The sequence below is a fragment of the Mytilus californianus genome, unplaced genomic scaffold, assembly GCF_021869535.1.
Source record: "Mytilus californianus isolate M0D057914Y unplaced genomic scaffold, xbMytCali1.0.p SCAF_15, whole genome shotgun sequence".
Classification (NCBI taxonomy): domain Eukaryota; kingdom Metazoa; phylum Mollusca; class Bivalvia; order Mytilida; family Mytilidae; genus Mytilus; species Mytilus californianus.
This window is the reverse complement of record NW_026262637.1, coordinates 13766600-13789596: the sequence shown is the minus strand read 5'-3', so window position 1 is coordinate 13789596 and position 22997 is coordinate 13766600. Positions and strand designations below refer to the sequence as shown.

Genomic DNA, 22997 nt, shown 5'->3' with positions numbered 1-22997 from the left:
GCACTCGGACAAGGAATCAGAGAAATATAGCTGCACCAGGACAAGGAATCAGAGAAATATAGCTGCACCAGGACAAGGAATCAGAGAAATATAGCTGCACTCGGACAAGGAATCAGAGCTATGCATCAGGGTAATATATTTCATAATCAAAAATGCTTTCCAAAATTTTATAACAGACAATTTCAATAAACCAATACTAGTATCCATTATTTCCCTGTCATTTGATCACAAAGTAAATTGTGATTAATGATGCTGCCTTTTTCTCATATTGGCTGAACAAAACTATTATGAAGGTGATGACAGTTCTCATTCAAGAGGAAGTTAAGCAGCCATCCATCATCATCATCTAAGATGCATCTGCAAACCAAATTGTAAAGCTGCACTGTTAATCGTAAGCGCTACTGTTCTATGTATGTTTCTATAATTAATGCTTATCTATTGGATACCCAAATAAGAGAGTGTCCTTAGGAAAATATTGCTTGGTTTGCCAACTGCTTAAAGAAACACTCCGATTTAAACAATATGTTTTGAAACAGACATTGTCACAATGCTCATTTTTTTGTATTAAAAACATATTTGGAGAATGTTTTTTGACAGACAATCGTATTAATCAATATTTCTAGGGGAACCAACTGCGCTCGCCTTCTTTATTCTGATGAGTTTTTTTACAGGATCTTAAGAAAAAAAGCTGGAATTAATCATTTCAATTACAATAGCTGAAAAACAAGAATTAATTCGATAACAGACGGCAGTATAATCAACTAAAACAAACCAGAAATTTAATTATGCTGAAAGCCGACTATTTTATCTTTGAATTCGTACAAGGAGACAGCAAATCTGTTAAAACATAAATTTAAAAGATCTCCTCCAGATTCAAAAGATCAAAATCAGTCCTTGTTTACTGTCAAAATATTGGGATAAAAAATCACAAGAATTGGTTAAAAAGAACAAAAGTTACCCTGTTGACACCATTTTGTATATAGATAATGACACAAACAAACTTCAATACAATAATGATAACAAATACTTATATATACATACAATTTTATTTTGAGATTTCTGTTCTTCTATATTACTTTTTATCACACACTTAGAAAAGAAGAAAGATTTTCTGTACGTATAATACCAATTGAAAGATCTTGCCAGTATCTAATCATCACTGATGATATCAGTACCAATCAGAAACATGCTATGTCACATCATTGCAGATAATATGGTCATTTCTGTGTTCATGTCCATATCAATCAAGGCCAATAGCTAATTTCTTTTTTGTCTGAATTTTTAAATGTGATAATCAAAACATTTATATAAACTCATTGGCAGACAAGTGATTTAATTGATAAAAGAGTAAACATCAACCTTCAGCAAGGGACCAAGAACAAGAACAGTGGATTTTTTCCCCAAATACTTCAGACTTATTTTCTGCTTCTGATGATCATCCATTCCCAATGTCAAGATACGAGGGATTAATAGAAGTAGAAAATGGTATGTTTGGCTTTTATTATCACTTTTGTGTCAAGTGTAGTAATCATGACTTAGAGCAAGCAGGTCAACACAAACTTTGCTAAACTACCCTAGAAAGACATTTTTCCATATCTTTTTTCAACCAACCACTTTACAATAGGTCTATTCCACCATGAAGTATGTTTATAAAAAAAAAGTTTCTTCTTCGTCATGATACTGTTGTGGCATTTATAATTCTAAACAGAGCATCTCTAGGTACAGAATGTTCAAATACATGTAACGATTGTCTAGCTTTTATGCCATACTGTTTACATAGGTCTTTACATTGCTGTAGCTCCCCACTTTCTTTTATTTTCTTTAAAATCTGAAAAAAGATACATCATACCAAATTTTAAAGCTTTTCAATTAATATCATGAATATCTCTTTTTGTATTTTCATGCAACTAAAGTTTTTGAGATCTTCCTTGTAGCCAGTCTCATCCAGATTTTTAAAGAATATATTTGTTACTGGACCTAAAGTAACCAACAAATATGAATTATAACTGGGTAACAGTAGTCCTTACAGTCATTCATTAAGATATCATTTTTGTGAATTAGTAATATGTTTCAGAATGAGATGATAATTCCATGAAATCACAATATAAAAAGGAGGTTACTATGCTAGCTGTCAGAAAAATTGAGGCTAAAAATTGAGAATTTTGGGGTTCCTATTGCTCAGTCTTTAGTTTCTTATGTTGTGTTTTGTACCCTGTTGTTTGTCTTTTTGTATTTTTCTTTTTTTGCCATGACGTCAGTTTATTTTCGACTTACGAGTTTGAATGTCCCTGTGGTACCTTTCGCCTCTCTTTAACATGATTACCTTTTTTTGTTCTTTGGGATCTTCTAGCACTTCTTCTGAAAAGTCTGTAGATCTGTTTCCCAGGTACAAAACCCCTGGTGCAGTGGATAGAATTTGAGGAGATATATCATCTGTTTCTGGCTGTGTGAACTTGTTGATATCCTCATATAACTGAAAGAAAAACACATTACATCTTTTATATAAAGAAATACAAGAAAAACAATTTTTAGCATTTCTCCTATACATTGCATTGAATACCTATGTGAAAAGTAGTTGTTCAGGACTACAATGATTTTATTTGTATCTGTTTTTGCTTCTACTTTTATCAGTTATTAGAACTTCAGTAACAAAGAAAATTTTCATCTAGATGGTCTAAAAAATATAACATATGCTGGTTATACTGGTAGGGGAAGTAATTCATGCTGAAGATAGCTGTCATCTTTATAAACTGATATATGAGAACTACGTTATTTTTATTTTTCAACCATTCTCAGGGGTACTATAAAAGGCTATTTTCTTACATCCTAGCACTTAAATGCTAGCACTCTAACTGTATACTGTTATGTAAATCTAAGGTCATAAAACTATGTTGCAGTAAAATCATGGTTGATTTTTTTTTTTAAATCGAAAATAGGCATGGCTCTTAAATACAATGTATCTAAAAATAGTATAGGCTTATTATCTAAAATAAAGATGAAACAGGCCAAAAACAATCACAAACAAACACCTAAATTATTTGGTCTGAAATAGTTTCTTTTGATATAACTAGTTTCTTTTGATATAGCTAAAAACTTCTTAAAGTTGTGATTATCTGTGGTAGGAAATGTTATACAAATATGTGATATTTTTATTTTTTTGTTAAATACCATGATGTAAATACCATGTGTAATTTCAACTTTATCTATTTTCCAAGATATATCCTGTATTTACCTGTCGAGTTATTGCCAAATTTTTACCCAAGTTGAAAGCTGCTGTTTGATAAGATTCGTTGTGGCCAACTAACAATAAAGCTGACTGACAACTATGTGCCAGTAAACTCCCTGAAGTGAGGTATGTCTGGTCTAACCAATCATCAAATGTGACATCTGTTTTACAATTCTTTATCTTGGTAAACTCAGCCTCCATTGAATTACCAATTGCACATGAAATGTTTTCTACTACCTAAAAGATAAAAAGTTTGGAATACGAATCAACTAGTGTCATGCTTAAAAATTTATGAAATTGAACCCTTGTGTCTTGTCTGTAAAAAACTATGTCCATTTATCAGTCAAATACTGAAAATTTTTAAAAACTAGAACTTTTTCTTAGATGTTATTTCTTGATCTTGCAAAAGCTTCTGTCCAAGTTTAATTGGTCTCTTGTGGATCCTATAGTTGTCTCATTGGCAATCATACCACATGATCTTATTTTCATATTTAGATGCACCTAAAATTTGTAATAAAAAATACAACCTGGCATATGAAGGTCTTCCAACTTTTGTTTGTTTTAAAAATCCCAAATGTTAGAATTTTCTTGCCATTCTAACCTGGCCAAAGGGAGACAACTATAATCATGTTACTTGGCTGTCATTTTTAATGTGTATTTTTTTTCAAGACTTTCATATATCATGTATATATATATATTCTACTTGATAGAAACACATTATCCTTGAATTTAAAAAAATGGGATACAAGAAATCAGTTATTCTTGCTGATAACTAATGTCATAGACATTCTTGAGACATATATCATAGGTTTTTGCAGTGATGGAATGAGTGAAATTTTTGATAATTTTGTCAATCTTGTCCCCATAAATGTACAGTCAATGTCGATGTATAACAAATAGTACAATCAACCAGTTATAAAAATCAGTTGAATGAGAATTTAATTTGTAATATCTAAATAACAATTGAATGAAACTGCACTTAACAAAGACATGTCCTGAACACTACAATATTGATTTTTTTTACTGCCTTAGCTTGCGTAGTTCAAATCAGTGAACAATACATTTAAGCTACATGTTTGAAATGCATGGAGAGCAATCATTAACCATGTTAATCTACAGCAGAAAATTCTTCTGACTTGTTTTACTGTAAAGTGGTAAATTTTCACCAGGGGTTTATTTTCCCTTTATATCATAGAAAGACCATAAAAATTGGATAATTTATAAACAAAAAGTACCTGAGTATTTTCTAATCTGGCCAATTCTGTACAAGCATTAGCTAAAAGGAAATCTCCTGTCAATGTAGCCATTTTATTTCCAGATGACATACCCTCCAACACTTCATCTACAAGGTCAAGATCGGACATATTGACCACACCTTTGTGTATCAGACAAGCTGTGTATATCATTTCTGTTATCTCTGCTAATGCTCTTTGACTGTTATAAATATAAAGCATAAGTTTATTGAATTTATCATAAATAACCAAATATCAAAGGAGTGGTGTCATATTTTATAAACATCAGCTGTCATGCTGCCTGTAAATTTAACATTGGGAATACAACTTATTGAGTCTCTGGATCATAACTACCTCATAATCTGCTACAAAATGGCAGCATGGATGCTAATACAATAGCATATCAAGGGTCTAACATATTTATTTCAACTATTTTAAAAATGGCCCAGCCATTTAAGCATGACTCATTGACTGTCAGAGGGTTTTGTACATCATACTTTTCTTTGAATATGTTCTTGAAAATGAAAAACATGGAAAATGTTCTATCAAGCATGTCAAGTATTTCTTCATAACCAGACTATACTGATACCATTGTTAATCAAAGTAAGATGACTCAACATTCCAAATACATTTGCATGTCATGATCGTAAAAGTTTAAATATTCTACCTGAAAATGAAATGCAATAAACATGATGAAGTTAATGGCACATCATACTAAAAATCAATGATCTATTGCAACTTTATATGCATTAACTATATTCTACAGGAAGTAAAGCAAATAGTAATTCACCCATTGCATTAATGTCTGCATAAACAAATCTATACATAAAACTTGACATTTGAACCAAAATAAAAAGATTCTACAGACATTTAATGTACATAACTGAATGATAAAGAACCTTAATTTCTGTTGAACCTAACATGAATTGGTGTCAATAATACAACAAGTCAAAAAGCAGAGGTTAATTATTAGTTATTCTTCATAAATACTTCTAATCAGAAACTGAATATTGGAAATATCAAAAGTATAACTAAAGGGGCAGGGTATCATATTATAACGTCAATGTATACTACTTTCAGGTTAAAGGCATTAAAGGCAATGTAAGATAATCATGATAATAACTTATCCAGAATAGCAATGATCTATCTGAAATCAGATAATTAGAAAAATATATAGTTACATATTATAGCAAAACCATCAACCCTCAAAGGAGCAACTAAGTCTCTCTCCCAGTGGCTTTCCTTGTGGTACTTTATATCTTATGTTTTTCTTTTGTATTTTGTGGGTTTTTTTTAATGTTAACAAGGTTAAGCTCTCAGAGTAATTGTTGTTATTATATATCACATGTATATAATTATGCGCTCTATAAATACTGTATTATATCATTTATTATTATTATTAAAATTGCAGGCAAGACAATAACACAAAACTCTCAACTCAGTAAGACAATAACACAAATCTCTACAACTCAGAAAGACAATATCACAAATCTCTACAACTTAGAAAGACAATAACACAAAACTCTACAACTCAATAAGACAATAACACAAAACTCTACAACTCAGTAAGACAATACCACAAAACTCTACAACTCAGAAAGACAATAACGCAAAACTCTACAACTCAGTGAGACAATAACACAAAACTCTACAACTCAGTAAGACAATAACGCAAACCTCTATAACTCGGTAAGACAAAAACACAAAACTATTCAACTCAGTGAGACAATAACACAAAACTCTACAACTCGGTAAGACAATAACACAAAACTCTACAACTCAGTGAGACAATAACGCAAAACTCTACAACTCGGTAAGACAATAACACAAAACTCTACAACTCAGTAAGACAATAACACAAAACTCTACAACTCAGTGAGACAATAACACAAAACTCTACAACTCGGTAAAACAATAACACAAAACTCTACAACTCAGTAAGACAATAACACAAAACTCTACAACTCATCAACACAATAACACAAAACTCTACAAGTCAGTAAGACAATAACACAAAACTCTACAACTCAGAAAGACAATAACACAAAACTCTACAACTCAGTAAGACAATAACTGTAACTCTACAACTCAGTCAGACAATAACACAAAACTCTACAACTCAGTTAGACAATAACACAAAACTCTACAACTTGGTAAGACAATAACACAAAACTCTACAACTCGTTAAGACAATAACACAAAACTCTACAACTCAGTGAGACAATAACACAAAACTCTACAACTCAGTAAGACAATAACACAAAACTCTACAACTCAGAAAGACAATAACACAAAACTCTACAACTCGGTAAGACAATAACACAAAACTCTACAACTCAGTGAGACAATAACACAAAACTCTACAACTCAGTAAGAGTAGAGCCAATAACACAAAACTCTATAACTCAGTAAACAATAACTCAAAACTCTACAACTCAGTGAAACAATAACACAAAACTCTACAACTCATTGAGACAATAACACAAAACTTTACAACTCAGTAAGACAATAACACAAAACTCTACAACTCAGTAAGACAATAACTCAAAACTCTACAACTCAGTTAGAGTAAAGACAATAACACAAAACTCTACAACTCAGTGAGACAATAACACAAAACTCTACAACTCAGTGAGACAATAACACAAAACTCTACAACTCAGTAAGACAATAACACAAAACTCTACAACTCAGTGAGACAATAACACAAAACTCTACAACTCAGTGAGACAATAACACAAAACTCTACAACTCAGTAAGATAATAACACAAAACTCTACAACTAAGTAAGACAATAACACAAAACTCTACAACTCAGTAAGACAATAACACAAAACTCTACAACTCAGTAAGACAATAACACAAAACTTTACAACTCAGTAATATGATAACACAAAACTCTACAACTCAGTAAGACAATAACACAAAACTCTACAACTCAGTAAGACAATAACACAAAACTCTACAACTCAGTAAGACAATAACACAAAACTTTACAACTCAGTAATATGATAACACAAAACTCTACAACTCAGTAAGACAATAACACAAAACTCTACAACTCAGTAAGACAATAACACAAAACTCTACAACTCAGTAAGACAATAACACAAAACTCTACAACTCAGTAAGACAATAACACAAAACTCTATAAGTCAGCCTTAAATGATCATGTACATCAGCTTGACATTAATTGAGAGTCAATTACAACATGTACAATTCTTATTTCAAACCAGTTTTATTTTTAATTGATACATCAGTGTTATGTTGTTTTGATGTTCATTATCAAACATTTTTGTTCAACTGTGCAATTGTCATGATTGTGTGACGGCTTGATAATAAAATTAACTTAAGCATGATAGATTAAAGATGTCAGAAGTCCCCTTTATTTTTATCTTATTGATCTGTTTAACAGTTTAAATTTTGAAATTTTACTTTATCTGCTTTTTACTAGTAATGGACTGTAATTCAGAGTATGTAACTAGACTATGGTTAATATCTGGTAAACTTGCCACATGTATGTTGTGTTCGTTAAGGAGCAGAGCATAAGCCTGAATGATAGACCAGTAAAGATATCTGTTTACCACAGTAACTGCACAGCATATATTTGAATGTCTTATACATGTACATTTACCTATCTGACTGTTACCTAATGACTATTCACCTGTTGTCTATATCCTGATCTGAACCAGAAGGCTGTCCTGCAGCTTTACATACCAGTAAAACAATTAATCCTCTTGTCTGTAATGTGTGGGAATCATTGTAAATCAGACCTCTGAAATACAAATGTACATAACATTTATAAATTAATTGAGTTTTACCATGCACTTTACACCAACAAATAGTACATAATGAACGTTCTAGTAATTCATCAAATAACTTTTTTCAAACATCTCCCTTCATATCCTTTCGCAAGTTTCAGATTTACAGTTCAGAAGTTAATTGTTTCAATTTAATTTTTGTCAAGTTTGTTATTTTAAGTTTTAACATGTTTAATACCATTTTCCTTTATACTCATGTTATCATTCCATTCCATTTCAATTTTAATTTAATTAAAAAAAGATTTATCAGGAGGTAAATAATTTTTACCTTTCATGTTTAACATGCATGTTTAAACTACCTTTTTCCTATATTAATCATTATTTTCCTGAAACAGCACCCATTCACTAAAACAACCTCTATTCAATTTATTTTGTTGGCATTGGAGGAATAGATATTTCATAAAATGTAGGCATTCCCATGATTCCAGGAAGACACTTTATCTTACTTATAATAAAGAAAAAGGTAATTAGTGAATTGTGCCTACATGTATATACATATATCCATCAATGGAGTGAACAAATAATTAGTTCTGAAAGCCATAACAGCTGTTTAACAATCTCAAACAATAAATTACATTACATGAATTATAAATTTCTACTTCAGGCCAAAAGTCCCTTATTTACATGTAGATATGAAAAGAGATTTAAGCTGATGTAAAACAAGTGACATCATGGAACATGTGGAATGGAATGACTTTTGTCAAGTTTTTTCGAATGAAGTATTGAACTTTACACCCCAAACAATGTCATGTAACATATGACATTGTTTGGGGTGTAAAGTTCAATACTTAGGGAAATGTGACAAAATCTACTGGATTCCCTGCAATGTAGAACTAAAACATGTATCTCTTATCATTGAGAATATATGTCTATATATGTTTTTTTTCTGTATTTGTATTATGTTAATATCAGTTGGTATCATTGCTGTATTGGAATTTATTCCAAAAATATTTTTTTTCTATTGGATTTTACAAGAACATTTTTGTCTAGGCATGCATTAGCTGGAGAACTGTAGCTCATAGGTCCTTATCACATTTTTTTGACAATTTGCGGATCTATTGATGTCAAAATTTGTTGCAGAACTATATATATATATATAGCTCTTAATTAGGTCCTAATGATCATGATGATATTCTTTGACAATTTGCAGACCACATATGGTTCGCAAATTGTCAAAAAATATCATGAGGACCTAAGTAACTAAGTCAAAGTATGCTATCTAATGTATATGCACATACAATTTTAATTACAGTAAAACCTGCATAAACCGGTCGGCTACGGGACTAAGGAAAAGGGCCGGTTTGGACAGTGGGCCGGTTTATTCAGGTTTCCATTTTGACCGGAAGTTAATAAATTGTGACGTCCGATATACTGTATGTAAATGTTCTGTCTGATTGTAAAATATAAACTGATAAATACAAAATGTAAAAACGTAATAATTTCGCATGATCGTTGTTTTGAATCTTCTTATTCATTGGCTATAAAAATTTAAGTAACTGGTTGTTCCTCGAATTCAAAAAATAAATATTTTAACCTTTTTTAACATATCCTCGTATGTCAAATAGAACTCGGTTGCATCAGTCTCCGATTTGTCAGTTTCACTTTCACTTTGTGTTCATAATGTTTATCCTCGCGTTGTTTGAATTGTGACACGAGAGTTTTCGTTTTACTTCCATTATTCATTTCCGACATTGGTATAGCGTATAAAAAAGGCAGAATTTTATAAAACGAAATTTCATCATGATCGACACATTGTCGTACAGTTTACGATACTCATTGATTGTTGTCATCCGGGTGTTACTCATTATCAGGGTCATTGTTTAAAGAGGTTCACAACAGGTTTCGAAAACACGATTCTGAGATTAAAAAAAATTATTCACGTTAAAAACTAAGTTATATCCGAGATATATTTGGCGTGTCTTTTAGTTTAATTTACTTTAATAGTGTTTTTATAATATAGCTCACTATTGTACCATTGAAAGTTCACGGTTTAACACCTGGCTAATTGATTATCCTGAAAAGCCATCTTGTATAAACAAATATGTTTTGATTGCATATCGATCAATATTGTTATCATTTACAATTAATTAGACAGTCCGGTTTTGACAGGTACATTGTAATAATTGATGTAATTAAGAGTATTGGGACTGCATCATTAGACTGGAATTCGGAATACACAGGGTCCGGTTTACAAAGGATATTTTAACAAGACTTTGAAGGAAAAAAAAAAGGACTTTTATTTTCGGACGGAATGGACAGGAAACCGGTTTATTCAGGGTCTGGTTTACTCAGGTTTGACTGCAATGGATTTACCTAGCTGTCTGAAGTAGAGGATGTTTAGAACCAACAAGTTTCCTCATTTGAATGGCAACATTTGATATTTCATCACTCAAAAAACATCTGAGCCCCATCAATGACGTTGGATAACCGACAAGTTTCTCTGCATCTGAAACTGCTTTGTTCCATTCTGTTACTTTTTTGGAACTCCAAATTCCAAAACATTTGCTTGGAAATTTTTTAGAATATGATGCAAGATGATGACTTTTTAGCAAAAAATTATGATCCCTCATAAAAGATAATGATCTGAATATTCTTGTCAAATTCATGCTATTTTTAAAAAAATTCTTCAAAACATGGTTAAAATTTATATTTCAAAAACTCTGTACTAGGGCAACAACTGACACTGGTTGTGTTGTACGTCACAGATTCTGTAATCGGGTCTAACGTAACTCCACAATAGAAAGTTGTTAAATTTAGCAACGGTCGAAATAAGTTATGGTCTTGGATATTACTTCCAGCATATTCTATTCTTCATTTGAAGATCATTTCGTATTCTTTTAAGTACATACTAAATTCAGTAAAGCATGAAATGTGAATATTTTAATATTACAAAATTGTAATATAGTTTACATAGTCTTGAAAAAGTTTTCGGTAAATAGTTTTGAAGCCGCTTAAACCCTTTTTGGATGTTATACAAGTTAAATTGTGTTAGGATATCTTGTTTTTTTAGGCGAGGGGATCTTTTATCCCTAAATCAAATATATAAGCCAAACTTATGACTAACAAATTATATACAAAAGTGTTGTGACTACATTTTTGTCGTGGCTGTAAGGGATACAGAAGGTGTCGCTGAAGCGAAACTGTAAACAAACAGACGAAATGTTCCGTCGGTGTTTCCTACCAATTTTTACAAATGTTAGGCCCTGCAAACGGATATCTAAATGTGTTAGTGTTTTATTTCTTCCAATAACTTTTCGTATTGATAAAACAGTCGTATTTTTACTGAAATCACCACTTAGCCGTGCACATGTCGAAAGTTAAAGGTCACGTTCTTGGAATTTTGTATTTCATTTTCCTTCCTGGGTTCTCGGAAAATACATTGCATGTTTAAATTTAAAAAGTAGGTCAGTAAAATCAAATTCTCAGAACCACCTTACCGATGACTTTTTGAAAATATGCTAGGTATATTATTTCTGTGAATGAGCATGTTTTAGCATTTAAAATAGAACCGTTGACGGATAAAATTAATATGACCTCACACTGTTGAATGTTGGCGGATTTTTCAAACTTTGTAAACATTGTATTAAGACAGTAAGTCTGTTTTATTTATTTCAAACATGAAAAACAAATTAAACTTTAAATGCTAAATTATTTATTATTTGCTTCATCTTTTTCTTAATTTTATAACATTTTGTCTAATTTCTGTCAATGCAATTTATCTCTTTTAGCATGTGTAGGAAGAAATGTTAATGGTTAGAGTAAGAAAATTGCTACATAACTCTAGTTTTTTCTGCATGCATTGGATATATAAAAAAAAAATTGTGCATTAGCATGATAAGCCATACCTGTTCAGTAGCTTTTTGATTTGTAATCTACATATGTACTTGAAGTACAATTCAGTATCGTTTACATTGTTCACCTAGAAACTACAACCTTTCAGTTTTGTTTTCTAAACTTTACATTTCCTACATAATATTTGTAGTGGCCATATGCATGTCTTAAGCTTATGCAATTTTATCAGATTTCATGTGTATATATTTTATGAATGTTTGGATATACAAATGTACTATGTATAAAAATAGATACAATGTTAATATAGAGAAAAAAACATGTAGATTTTTTAAGTGTTAATTTTGTGAAATATGTTACACAAGTTGCCTCACAAAGTTATGTACTGCTACTTTTGAATCCTCTGGGTTTAAGAGTAGTCTTTAATTCTTTTGTAGGTGGTGTTTTAAAAAGTGAGATACAATGTGGCTTTATTGAATATGCAAATCTTGTAATTTTACCTTCTAGACCTTTTGAATATACATATAGCTGTATAGTTAAAAGATGAGTTAATCAGTTACACTTGCAAATGACTATAGTAAAAATCAAAACCAATTGTTCAGAGAACAATTGAAGGGCTTTCCACAGCAATTTTTAAATTTATTGAAAAGAAGCTAGTTCGTGTTTACTCAAAGTTAAAATTGGCATCTTATCATCAGTTTCTTCATACCGATGCGATAAATAAGTGGTTTCTATATAATTCTGAGTGAAATAAGGGAGATAATAAGCTACTTCTGGTGAAATAAATGTCACTTCCGGTCTCATATAATAGTTTCTTTCACACTGATTCCCAAAATATATAGTTTCTATATACTTTTGATTGTAAACCAGGAGATAATTGGCCACTTACGGTTTATGGAAAGTCATTTCTAGTCTTCAGTGATAAGTTAATGTATTAAAATTACAAAATATATGGATTCCGAGTACTTTTCCATGAAGAAAGTGCAAAAATGGCTACTTCCGGTTTCCTCAAGGTCACTTCCGGTTGTCATTCTTCAAGGTCATATGTCATCCAACCTTTTGTAAAAGGTCATATGGCTTTATAATGAACCAAGTTGAAGTAATAATCAATTAATCTTATAATTGGACATTTCAGGGGCACTTACTCCTACAAGATGCCATTAGATTGTTTCAGATCAAATGTAACATATCTTCATTACAATAAAGCAAACATTTTGCACTTGTAGTTTCATATATATCTTTAAAAGTGTTTTAGAAAATGCAAAAACAAGGAAAAGTCAAAATTGAGAACTTGACCTTGACCTTTGACCTTGACCTCATTTTCTAAGTTAGGACCTAGGGACCTCAAATAAAAAGATTCCAGGGTTAATGGTTTATGAGTTAAAAAAACATACCGACAAATTGATTTGGTAAAGGTAGATAACTCCTTTAAAATTTCATTGAATCGCTTCGATCCAAATTAGCCAAAAACTCCTGAGGATGTATCGAACAATTTAGAAAAAGAATTTTGTTGATATCTTTTTTATGTTACGAAGGAGATGCACACACTTGATAAACAGTGAATAGGGAGATAACTCTTACAAAGAAAATTGTTCGGCTTAGAATGGGTGAAAATAAAAAACGCATAAACTGTATGATACTATATAAGAAATATCTTAGCGACATATTGCGAAACAAAAATTTTATGCAATAACAAAATTTGGCGGAAGAAAAAAATAATAATCAGAACAAATACAATAGGTCTTTCCACAGAAAAGTGGAAAGACCTAATTATACAAATCCAAATTATAGCAGACTATTATGAGACATGTGCTACTTTTTTAGCTCACCTTCGAAAAAAATCTTCATCTCTAAAAACTACTTTGGCAAATGTTACCAAACTTTACCTGGATGATCCTTAGGGTATCTACATTAAAATTGTATCTGGGGATTTGATCAATTATCAAACATACATGACCTAGCCACTGTTGCTAAAAAAGAACAAAAGTTTTTGGCTTATATCTTAAAAACTAAAGCAGTTAGAGCATATCTGACCTGGGGAAATTAAAAATTATCTGTAGGTCAAGGTAGATTTATCACCTGTGGAATTTCCAGAAAAAATTGACAATGCATTTAAGAGTTATTGCCCCTGAAATATTAATTTTTAATGACTTTGAAAGTTTTTGCCTTCTATGTTATCAATTAAAGTAGTTAGAGCAAATCTAGTGTGAAACTGATCAGCAGGCCTAGGCCAAGGTCTATCACCTGTGGAATTTTCAGAAAAATCAGACAACCCATTTTGGAGTTATTACCCCTGAAATGTATTTTTTTTTTAAATTTCATAGCTTTTTGTTTTATCTTGAAAACTAACAGATAGACATGATAGAAAGAAATTTTGAATACTACAAATGTCCAGAAAAATGAGATCTTCAAATAAGTCAACTTGGACATGTTGGAATTGGCCTTTTGGGATTTTTTTAAAAAGAAACTATAGTTGATAAAGAGAATCTTTCCATCGTAAAAATGTTCAACAAAATATGATCTTCAAGTAAGTTAGCATTGATGAATCACCAATTGACCCCTGATAGAAATGTGTAGAAATTATTGCCCTTGAAAGACATATTTTAATCATTTTTTCACAAATTTTGTGTTTTTTGCAGAAACTATGATAGTCTAGAATAGATGGATAGAAATTGTAATAAGCAAAAGTGTTAAAAATTAAGATCTACAACTTAGCCAAAATTGTCAAATGATAGCTAATAGGAGTTATTGCCCTTGAAAGTTAATTTAACTTATTACAATAAATCTGATTGCCAGTCAACTATATTAAATAAATACCATGATGGGCACCTTAAGGGTCCTGTTGTTTGTGTGTTTTATTTAAAATTATACTTATGGGTTATCAGAAATGCAAAATTGTTGGAAATTGTATGCTTCTTTATGATTTTTTTATGAAAAATCCCCAAGAAGGAATGAAAAAACCAGAGAGAGAACTATTGACCGTCATGTTGTTGAAGTTCTTTCAGTACCTCATTTGTATGAACCAAATATACTCTTCTACCATGGCCTTCTGGAGTATACAAATGTAAATAACCAGAAGTGCTACAAAAGATATTTTAGCAAACTTTTTGTAAATTCACCAGTTCATGTACATGTTTGTTTTCTTTAAGTTTTCATATTAATCTTGACACCTTTTTAAAGTTTTTGTTTGTTTTTTCTTCATGCTTCAGAATAAATTAACAATTGTTGCAAATTAAATATCTTAAGGTACCCCAAAACTTTTAAAATGGTAACCTGCAGCTGTTACCCATTCTCATTTTGAAATATATCTGATCTACTTTTTGTATAATTTTTAAAAACAAATTATGCTGAATTGGTAGATATTTTGGTAATGATATCAATTAACTTAATAACTTGGCCTACAATTGTCCTTGACATAATCTGTTTGATACATAATCATGACAATGTACATTTGTTTGTACATGTTACATTAGAAATATATTTTTGTCTAATTAAGTTAACAAGTATTATTTATTGTGTCCAAGTCTACTTTCCAATAAATTCAATTGATTGTTACCACTTTAAATACTTAGTCTTCATTTGAATATACTGAATTGATTGTAAAATATTTTATTTGCCACGAATAATCTTGGCCTGAAGTTATCTTTTTTTGAGAATTTGTTTTAAAAAAAATTAATCATAGAATAATCGAATGCATACATGTATCTATTTTTTTTGTAAAAAAATTGTAATATTATCATAACCTTAATGATTTTATTAAAACATTCAAAACATCCCCGTTGAGCACAAGTATACATTCAAAGGGATGTAACTCTATCTAAATTAATGATTATTTCATGTACTAGATATTAAGTATAAACAACTTTTTTTGAAGGCGTGTTAAAATCCAGAACATTTCCCATATATATATATATATATGGTCTGTCAAATATTTTTTGGTATTTTGCCTATTCAACCCAATTTTTTTTTCTCTGCCTGGTATATGTTCGCCAAATATAAATTCTGCATTGTAATAATATCCCAACATCCATTCAATGAATGACATATTTGTAAGCATAATGACTAAATGTAATTTTATGAATGATAAGTCTTATTATATCATGACTACATCAGTGAGTGAATTAGAATACATGTCTTCATATTGAAGTTTATTAACAACCCCCCACCAGAGACGGAAAAGTTAACAACTTATGCATATATATTTTATTTAAACCTACTTTGATTTAATTTTACACAAGAATGTTTCTATACAGTAGGTATGAAAGAAAGTTATTGATATTTTCCTTTGGACCATAATCAATTACTTAACAGGAGATAGGTCATGTAGGTAATACATATTTCTATAGAAACAACCCTAAAATTTGAGCTGTTGTAAAAAAGAATAATATAGATCTACAATGTAGTGGATGTTTTTTCTAGGAATTTTTAATGCAAAAAAAGGGGGGGGGGGGGGGGGGTTGACTGAAATGATGGTCAACATGAATAAAGGATAGGAACTTACTTTTATAATAGTAGTAAGGAATTTCTAATTTCAAAATACGTCTGGGCCGGAATGTATACATGCTGGCATCATAAACCTTTTAGGGCGAACACTGCTAAAGTTTTCTTTTTATTCTTATAAGAATAATTAAAAATCCCAAGATCATATATGCTGATAACTTATTGTAAATTCATATTTAGAAGAAAATTCGTCATTTCTGACTGGGTTACAAGCTGTGCAAATCCTTCTAGTCATGCTGATAGTCTGGTGATGTCAGACAACAGGCTTTTTGAAATTGGTTCTATTTATGTAAAATCAACTTCTACAGTTTTCGACTTAGAACCTTGAATCTTCACAGAAAAATTGAACACATATTGAAAATGTGCACCTTCTATTATGGAATATTATGAGGAATCTTGTCACATTTTCCATACTATGGAACTTAAACATTTTTCATCAAAATTTACAAAAAACATTCTTATTTGGTCATCTTCTACGTTTTTTTTTAACCCAGGTCCTTGAAACAGACAGTAACTGTACTGTTGAAAATTTTGCATGCACTTATTATTGCAATTGTTGAACAGTAGACAAAAATACAAGATAAATGATTGTAACTTCAGGAAATGTGATTATAAATAATTCTTTCAGTATTTAGAATGGGAGTTTTTATTTTTATGCCCCCCTAATGGCATTATGTTTTTTGGTCTGTTCGTGCATTCGTTCGTCCGTCCGTCCATTCGTTCGTCTGTCTGTCCCGCTTCAGGTTAAAGTTTTTGGTCAAGGTAGTTTTTGATGAAGTAATGAAGTCCAATCAACTTGAAACTTAGTACACATGTTCCCTATGATACGATCTTTCTAATTTTAATGCCAATTTAGAGTTTTGACCCCAATTTCACGGTCCACTGAACATAGAAAATGATAGTGTGAGAGGGACATCCATGTACTATGGACACATATTTGTTGTGAAACTCATTCTAATATAAATTTTGCAATGATGAAAATATCATAAAAAATTCTGAATTTACAGTGCCTAATTTAGGTCATCATCATACTTTCAAGTTCAACCAAGAGTCATTGAAATGAACAGAAAGATTGCACACATATTAAAGTTGCTCACCTGCTGTTAAAAAATTTGGATTGTTTATCACCATGATCACATTGAAGAAATTTCTTCTCATTTTTCAGACTCAAGCAAATTTAAAACAAATGGTACCTGTAGTCATGGGAGTTGTTTTGGTTATCTAAATGATAATTATTGATTATTTTCCATTGTGTAAGAAACAGTATTTTTGCAACACTCACTTTTGAGTCTTTGATCCATTTTAATGTTAATAATAGATTTTACTCAAATGAATTTAATCAATAAAGTTTTTAAATATTTCTCTACCTGCATTACCTGTATCCTTTATTGGTTCACACCATGTTGTGCAGCTATTATCATGATTATAGTTTCATTCGATATTCATGTCATCTTGAAATTATTACTGAACAAATATTGGTTCTGATTGGCTATACCTTATGATTTGGCTTAGTTTCTATCGGCAGCAGTGAGATATAGATATAGGAAAGTGTCCCAGCTAGGAGAAGATATTAAATATGTTGGACAGATAACGAATAAAATTACAGTATGGGTATTCAAGACATAATTAACAATTATTGCTACATGTTGACGTAATTTATGATACTACGAAGCACTCAATACCTTTTAAGAAAGTTTAAACTTGTATAACTTAATTGTTTTTGTTTCATCATGTTCATGGAAAAGGAAAATATTCAATTTCTGACAATTGCTTGAGGCATAAAGAAAACAATTATATGCCAATACAGTTTAAAGTTATGTCCTTATGTCTATTAGGAAGATAACAATGGTTAAAGTTGAACATTTGCTGGAAAAATTTGATCATGTTAGTTTGCAATTATCTTAATTAATTACATTTGTGTTTTTGAAGGTACACAAAAGAGCTTTAATGACGATAACAAAAGCTCAGATGAAAATAATGAATGGAGGAGACACTCATATGAAAAAGAGAACTCTGTTTACTGAGAGAGCTTCAGATTTCCTTGAATCTGTCTTTTCATCAAGTGATGTCAGTATATTATCATCAGAGGTTTGTATCAGACATATATTATCATCAAAGGTTTGTATCAGATGTATATTATCATCAGAGGTTTGTATTAGATGTATATTATCATCAGAGGTTTGTGTCAAATATATATTATCATCAGAGGTTTGTATTAGATGTATATTATCATCAGAGGTTTGTATCAGATGTATATTATCATCAGAGGTTTGTATTAGAAGTATATTATCATCAGAGGCTTGTATTAGATGTATATTATCATCAGAGTCTTGTATTAGATGTATATCATTATGAGAGGTTTGTATCAGATGTATATCATCATCAGAGGTGTGTATCAGATGTATATCCTCATCAGAGGCTTGTATCAGATGTATATTATCATCAGAGGTTTGTATTAGATGTATATTATCATCAGAGGTTTGTATCAGATGTATATTAGCATCAGAGGTTTGTATCAGATGTATATTATCATCAGAGTCTTGTATTAGATGTATATCATTATGAGAGGTTTGTATCAGATGTATATCATCATCAGAGGTGTGTATCAGATGTATATCCTCATCAGAGGCTTGTATCAGATGTATATTATCATCAGAGGTTTGTATTAGATGTATATTATCATCAGAGGTTTGTATCAGATGTATATTAGCATCAGAGGTTTGTATAAGATGTATATTATCATCAGAGGTTTGTATCAGATGTATATTATCATCAGAGGTTTGTATCAGATGTATATCATCATCAGAGGTTTGTATCAGATGTATATTATCATCAGAGGTTTGTATCAGATGTATATTATCGTCATCAGAGGTTTGTATCAGATGTATATTATCATCAGAGGTTTGTATCAGATGTATATTATCATCGGAGGTTTTTATCATCAGAGGTTTGTATCAGATATATATTATCATGAGAGGTTTGTATCAGATGTATATTATCATCAGAGGTTTTTATCATCAGAGGTTTGTATCAGATGTATATTATCATCAGAGTTTTTTATCATCAGAGGTTTGTATCAGATGTATATTAGCATCAGAGGTTTGTATCAGATGTATATCCTCATCAGAGGCTTGTATCAGATGTATATTATCATCAGAGGTTTGTATCAGATGTATATTATCATCAGAGGTTTGTATCAGATGTATATTATCATCAGAGGTTTGTATCAGGTGTATATTATCATCAGAGGTTTGTATCAGATGTATATTATCATCAGAGGTTTGTACCAGATGTATATTATCATCAGAGGTTTGTATCAGATGTATATCCTCATCAGAGGCTTGTATCAGATGTATATTATCATCAGAGGTTTGTATTAGATGTATATTATCATCAGAGGTTTGTATCAGATGTATATTAGCATCAGAGGTTTGTATAAGATGTATATTATCAGAGGTTTGTATCAGATGTATATTATCATCAGAGGTTTGTATCAGATGTATATTATCATCAGAGGTTTGTATTAGATGTATATCATACTGGTTAGTGTGGTTTGTTGTATTGATCAATAATTTTGGTAATTCCTGTTATCTTATATGTATTATTGTTGTCTGAATATTTAAATTACAATTTAAAAGCTGTATGGAAGATGCACATAAGACAACAATTTTTCAAACTACATAATAAATGTATATATATAATCTTCAGGGATCATATAGAACATCTTGCAGTGAGATTATTGTCTTTCTGTAATGCTTAGCCCCATATAATGTGAAATCTGTTAGCAAATTATATCACCATAGATTGTACAGAGTTCAATAGGTTGTCAACTTTTCAGCATTCCATTGTAATTTTTTCTTTATAGCCTTTGAATATAGATAAGAAGATAAGGTATGAGTGCCAATGAGACAACTCTCCATCCAAGTCACAATGTATAAAAAGTTAACAATTATAGGTCAAAGTACGGCCTTCAACAAGAAGACAATTTATATTTATGCATTATCTTATACAATAACATACAAAATATTAGTGTAATGTCACAACTAGAAGTTATACAGTTTTAATCTGGAAGGATCAAAGTTATAATCCATGAAATAATTTAGAGGTGGATTTAGAGGAACAGGATGCCCCCTTCCCTTTATAGAGCTACATATATGGTAAATGCATTGACTCTTAACATGTCCAACTCCAAACATTGACTAGTTTCCAAGTAAAGTTTTATCTGTTGGATGTATTGATGATCAGATGAGATTATCAGTAACATTTTATTTGGGTTTTTGGGACCTGTTAATTTGAGGACTTTTTCTCAAAATAAAAACAATGAATTTGATTTAATATCTCATTCTTTCTTTTTCCAATTTTCGGAAAAATAATATATAGGGGTGGTAGAGATGGACTATTTTTTTAATACAATACTCAGTCAATTTCAGATTAAGTATTATAAAACATTTTAATGGAAATTATGAGAATCAATTGACGTTTGATTTGATAAATTTACAAGTATTGTATTTGAATTGAAAAAAATAATAATATGTTATACCGTGGGGTCTTTATTGCGATCACCTTGATTTACCAACTGTTCTTATGTCCGTTTGTCAAATGAATAATTTCATCACACTTTTCTTAGAAACTATTGAACAAAAGGACTTTATATTTGGTCAGAACCTTGACAGTGATGAGTTATATAACATGCTAGCACTTTTGGAATCTTTCAGATTCATTCTTCCTGTTTTCCAATATTTTTAATTTTTTAATTTGTTGAAAGAACTTAAAATTTTTCGTCACACTTTTCTCGGAAACTATTGAACAGAATAACTTTTGTCAGCAACTCAACATTGATGAGTTGTAAGATGTTAGCACTTTCCAGATCTGTCAGATTCCTTCTTCCTGTTTGCTGATACTTTGATTTTTTCAATATGTTGAATGGACTTGAAAAAAATTAGCAAGGGACTTTCTGTTTTGAATTTTCCTTGGAGTTCAGTATTTTTGTTATTTTTACTTTTTTCAGAAACTACTCAACTGAATGCATCCACATTTGGTCAGTAGCTCAAGACTCATGAGTTGTAAATGTTCATGCACTTTTCCTATCTGTTAGACACAGAGATTGAAGTTAAAATTTTGGCATGGTAGCCCACAGCTTAAATTTTGTAGCCCACATATATAGTCCTATACAAGAAAAGAAGAAATTTAAGTAGCCCACACCAAATTTTAGGCGCCATTGGCAAGTGGGCCCCTGCTAATTTCAAACCCTGGTTAGACACCTACTTTCTGTTTTCTGATAATTTGAATTACAAGTAGAGGTACATGCTTAGCCCGACAAAACATGCCTTCTTGTTTGAAGTGTTGTCTGCTTAACTTTGGATATATCCATTTTACTGGCCACATGTCACCAATTAAACTTCCAATTCCAAACCTCATATCATAAATGGACACAAGGTCTGCCTCCAAGCCAGTCATTAAAAAGGCCATCAGATGTCAGGGCAATCTAATTTAAACTAGACATGAAGTAGTCTGAGATTACTCTAAGCCAGTCCGTAAAAAAGCCGTCAGATGTCAGGGCAATCTCAAACTAACAATGAAGATGATAATGTTCTTGAATTTAAATTAACTTAAAATGACAGCGTGTAATGAATTATGGTCACTATTGAAATTCTTCTTAAAAAACTTTTATGACTGAAAAATTCAGTAAAGAAAAAAGTCTGCAGTGTGAATTTGTTTTTAACTTTAACTTTTTTGAGGTTAAAGTTTTTTTTAAATTGATATCCCAGACATATATAAGATAAAATTTTTGAAATTTGGTGAAATAAGTGCATACTAAAGGAACATTTAAGTCCTTTGATTGATTGATAAAAATAATCTTGACATATTTATATTGTCTTAATTTTATGTAATATTTGTTTACATAGGAAGACGTAATCGGTAGTTCTTGGAACAGGAGGTTTTTAATATTTAGCTTAATTGTCCAGATCTATTTATAGACTTTTTGTGTACAAAAACAGTTATACTTATTGTAAGATATATACCCGTATATCATTGATTGTTATTGATGTGATTTTCGTATCCATGGCTTTCATTTGAACCTACCTTGAAGTTCTTGGAAGTGATGACTTCATGTCAGCCATATATAATTGTTACATGTCATGGACAGAAAATAGTTCCACAATAGAAATAAATTATCAATACTATCAGTGGTGCTGATCTGTATGGTCTTAGAGACATTCTTTTTTTGTACTGTTCAACAGAGTTTGAGTTCTGAAAATTCAGACATTTTTGTGTGCACTTGTTATTGCAATTGCTGAAAAATGGACAAAAATGCAAAATAGTTATTGTGATTTAAAATAATGCTGCATACCAAACTTTAAAATGGATTTTTTTTAATTTTTATAAAACCTATTCTTTCACAATTTTAGCTGAAATAAAAATATCACA

General features: G+C 30.7%; 2 protein-coding genes across 7 annotated transcripts in view; one reads left to right on the top strand and one right to left on the bottom strand.

The window, feature by feature from the left end:
* Positions 1-1027: 1027 nt before the first annotated feature.
* On the bottom strand, positions 1028-22693 carry LOC127725462 (all trans-polyprenyl-diphosphate synthase PDSS2-like). 2 transcript variants are annotated; one of them, XM_052232433.1, is made up of 6 exons: positions 22653-22693; positions 8123-8233; positions 4462-4660; positions 3233-3463; positions 2324-2473; positions 1028-1828 (listed from the first exon to the last, which is right to left on the bottom strand). In XM_052232433.1, exons 1-6 carry the CDS (start codon positions 22688-22690, stop codon positions 1673-1675), a joined length of 885 nt encoding a protein of 294 aa, XP_052088393.1. In that variant the 5' UTR covers positions 22691-22693; the 3' UTR covers positions 1028-1672. The 2 variants fall into 2 exon arrangements, with proteins under 2 accessions (XP_052088393.1, XP_052088391.1); XM_052232431.1 differs by lacking the exon at positions 22653-22693 and adding an exon at positions 10593-11010.
* The window catches only part of LOC127725461 (malonyl-CoA decarboxylase, mitochondrial-like), a 33701-nt gene continuing 22079 nt past the window's right edge, over positions 11376-22997 (top strand). Inside the window, exons 1-2 of one of the 5 annotated variants that reach the window (XM_052232426.1) lie at positions 11376-11504; positions 18498-18656. In XM_052232426.1, the coding sequence (XP_052088386.1) occupies positions 11439-11504; positions 18498-18656 (225 nt within the window). In that variant the 5' untranslated portion in view covers positions 11376-11438. The other 4 variants (XM_052232430.1, XM_052232429.1, XM_052232428.1 and 1 more) reach the window with 4 other exon arrangements.

Bases quoted from the DNA above. Each gene is read 5' to 3' on its own strand.
- LOC127725462 (XM_052232431.1), bottom strand. From the start codon at position 10,885: ATGAATTTGACAAGAATATTCAGATCATTATCTTTTATGAGGGATCAT. The intron at 3,464-4,461 runs GTACTTTTTGTT...TTTATCTTTTAG, and splicing joins CCAGATTAGAAAATACTCAG to GTAGTAGAAAACATTTCATG. The intron at 1,829-2,323 runs GTAATCATGTTA...ATCTTTTTTCAG, and splicing joins ATCCCAAAGAACAAAAAAAG to ATTTTAAAGAAAATAAAAGA.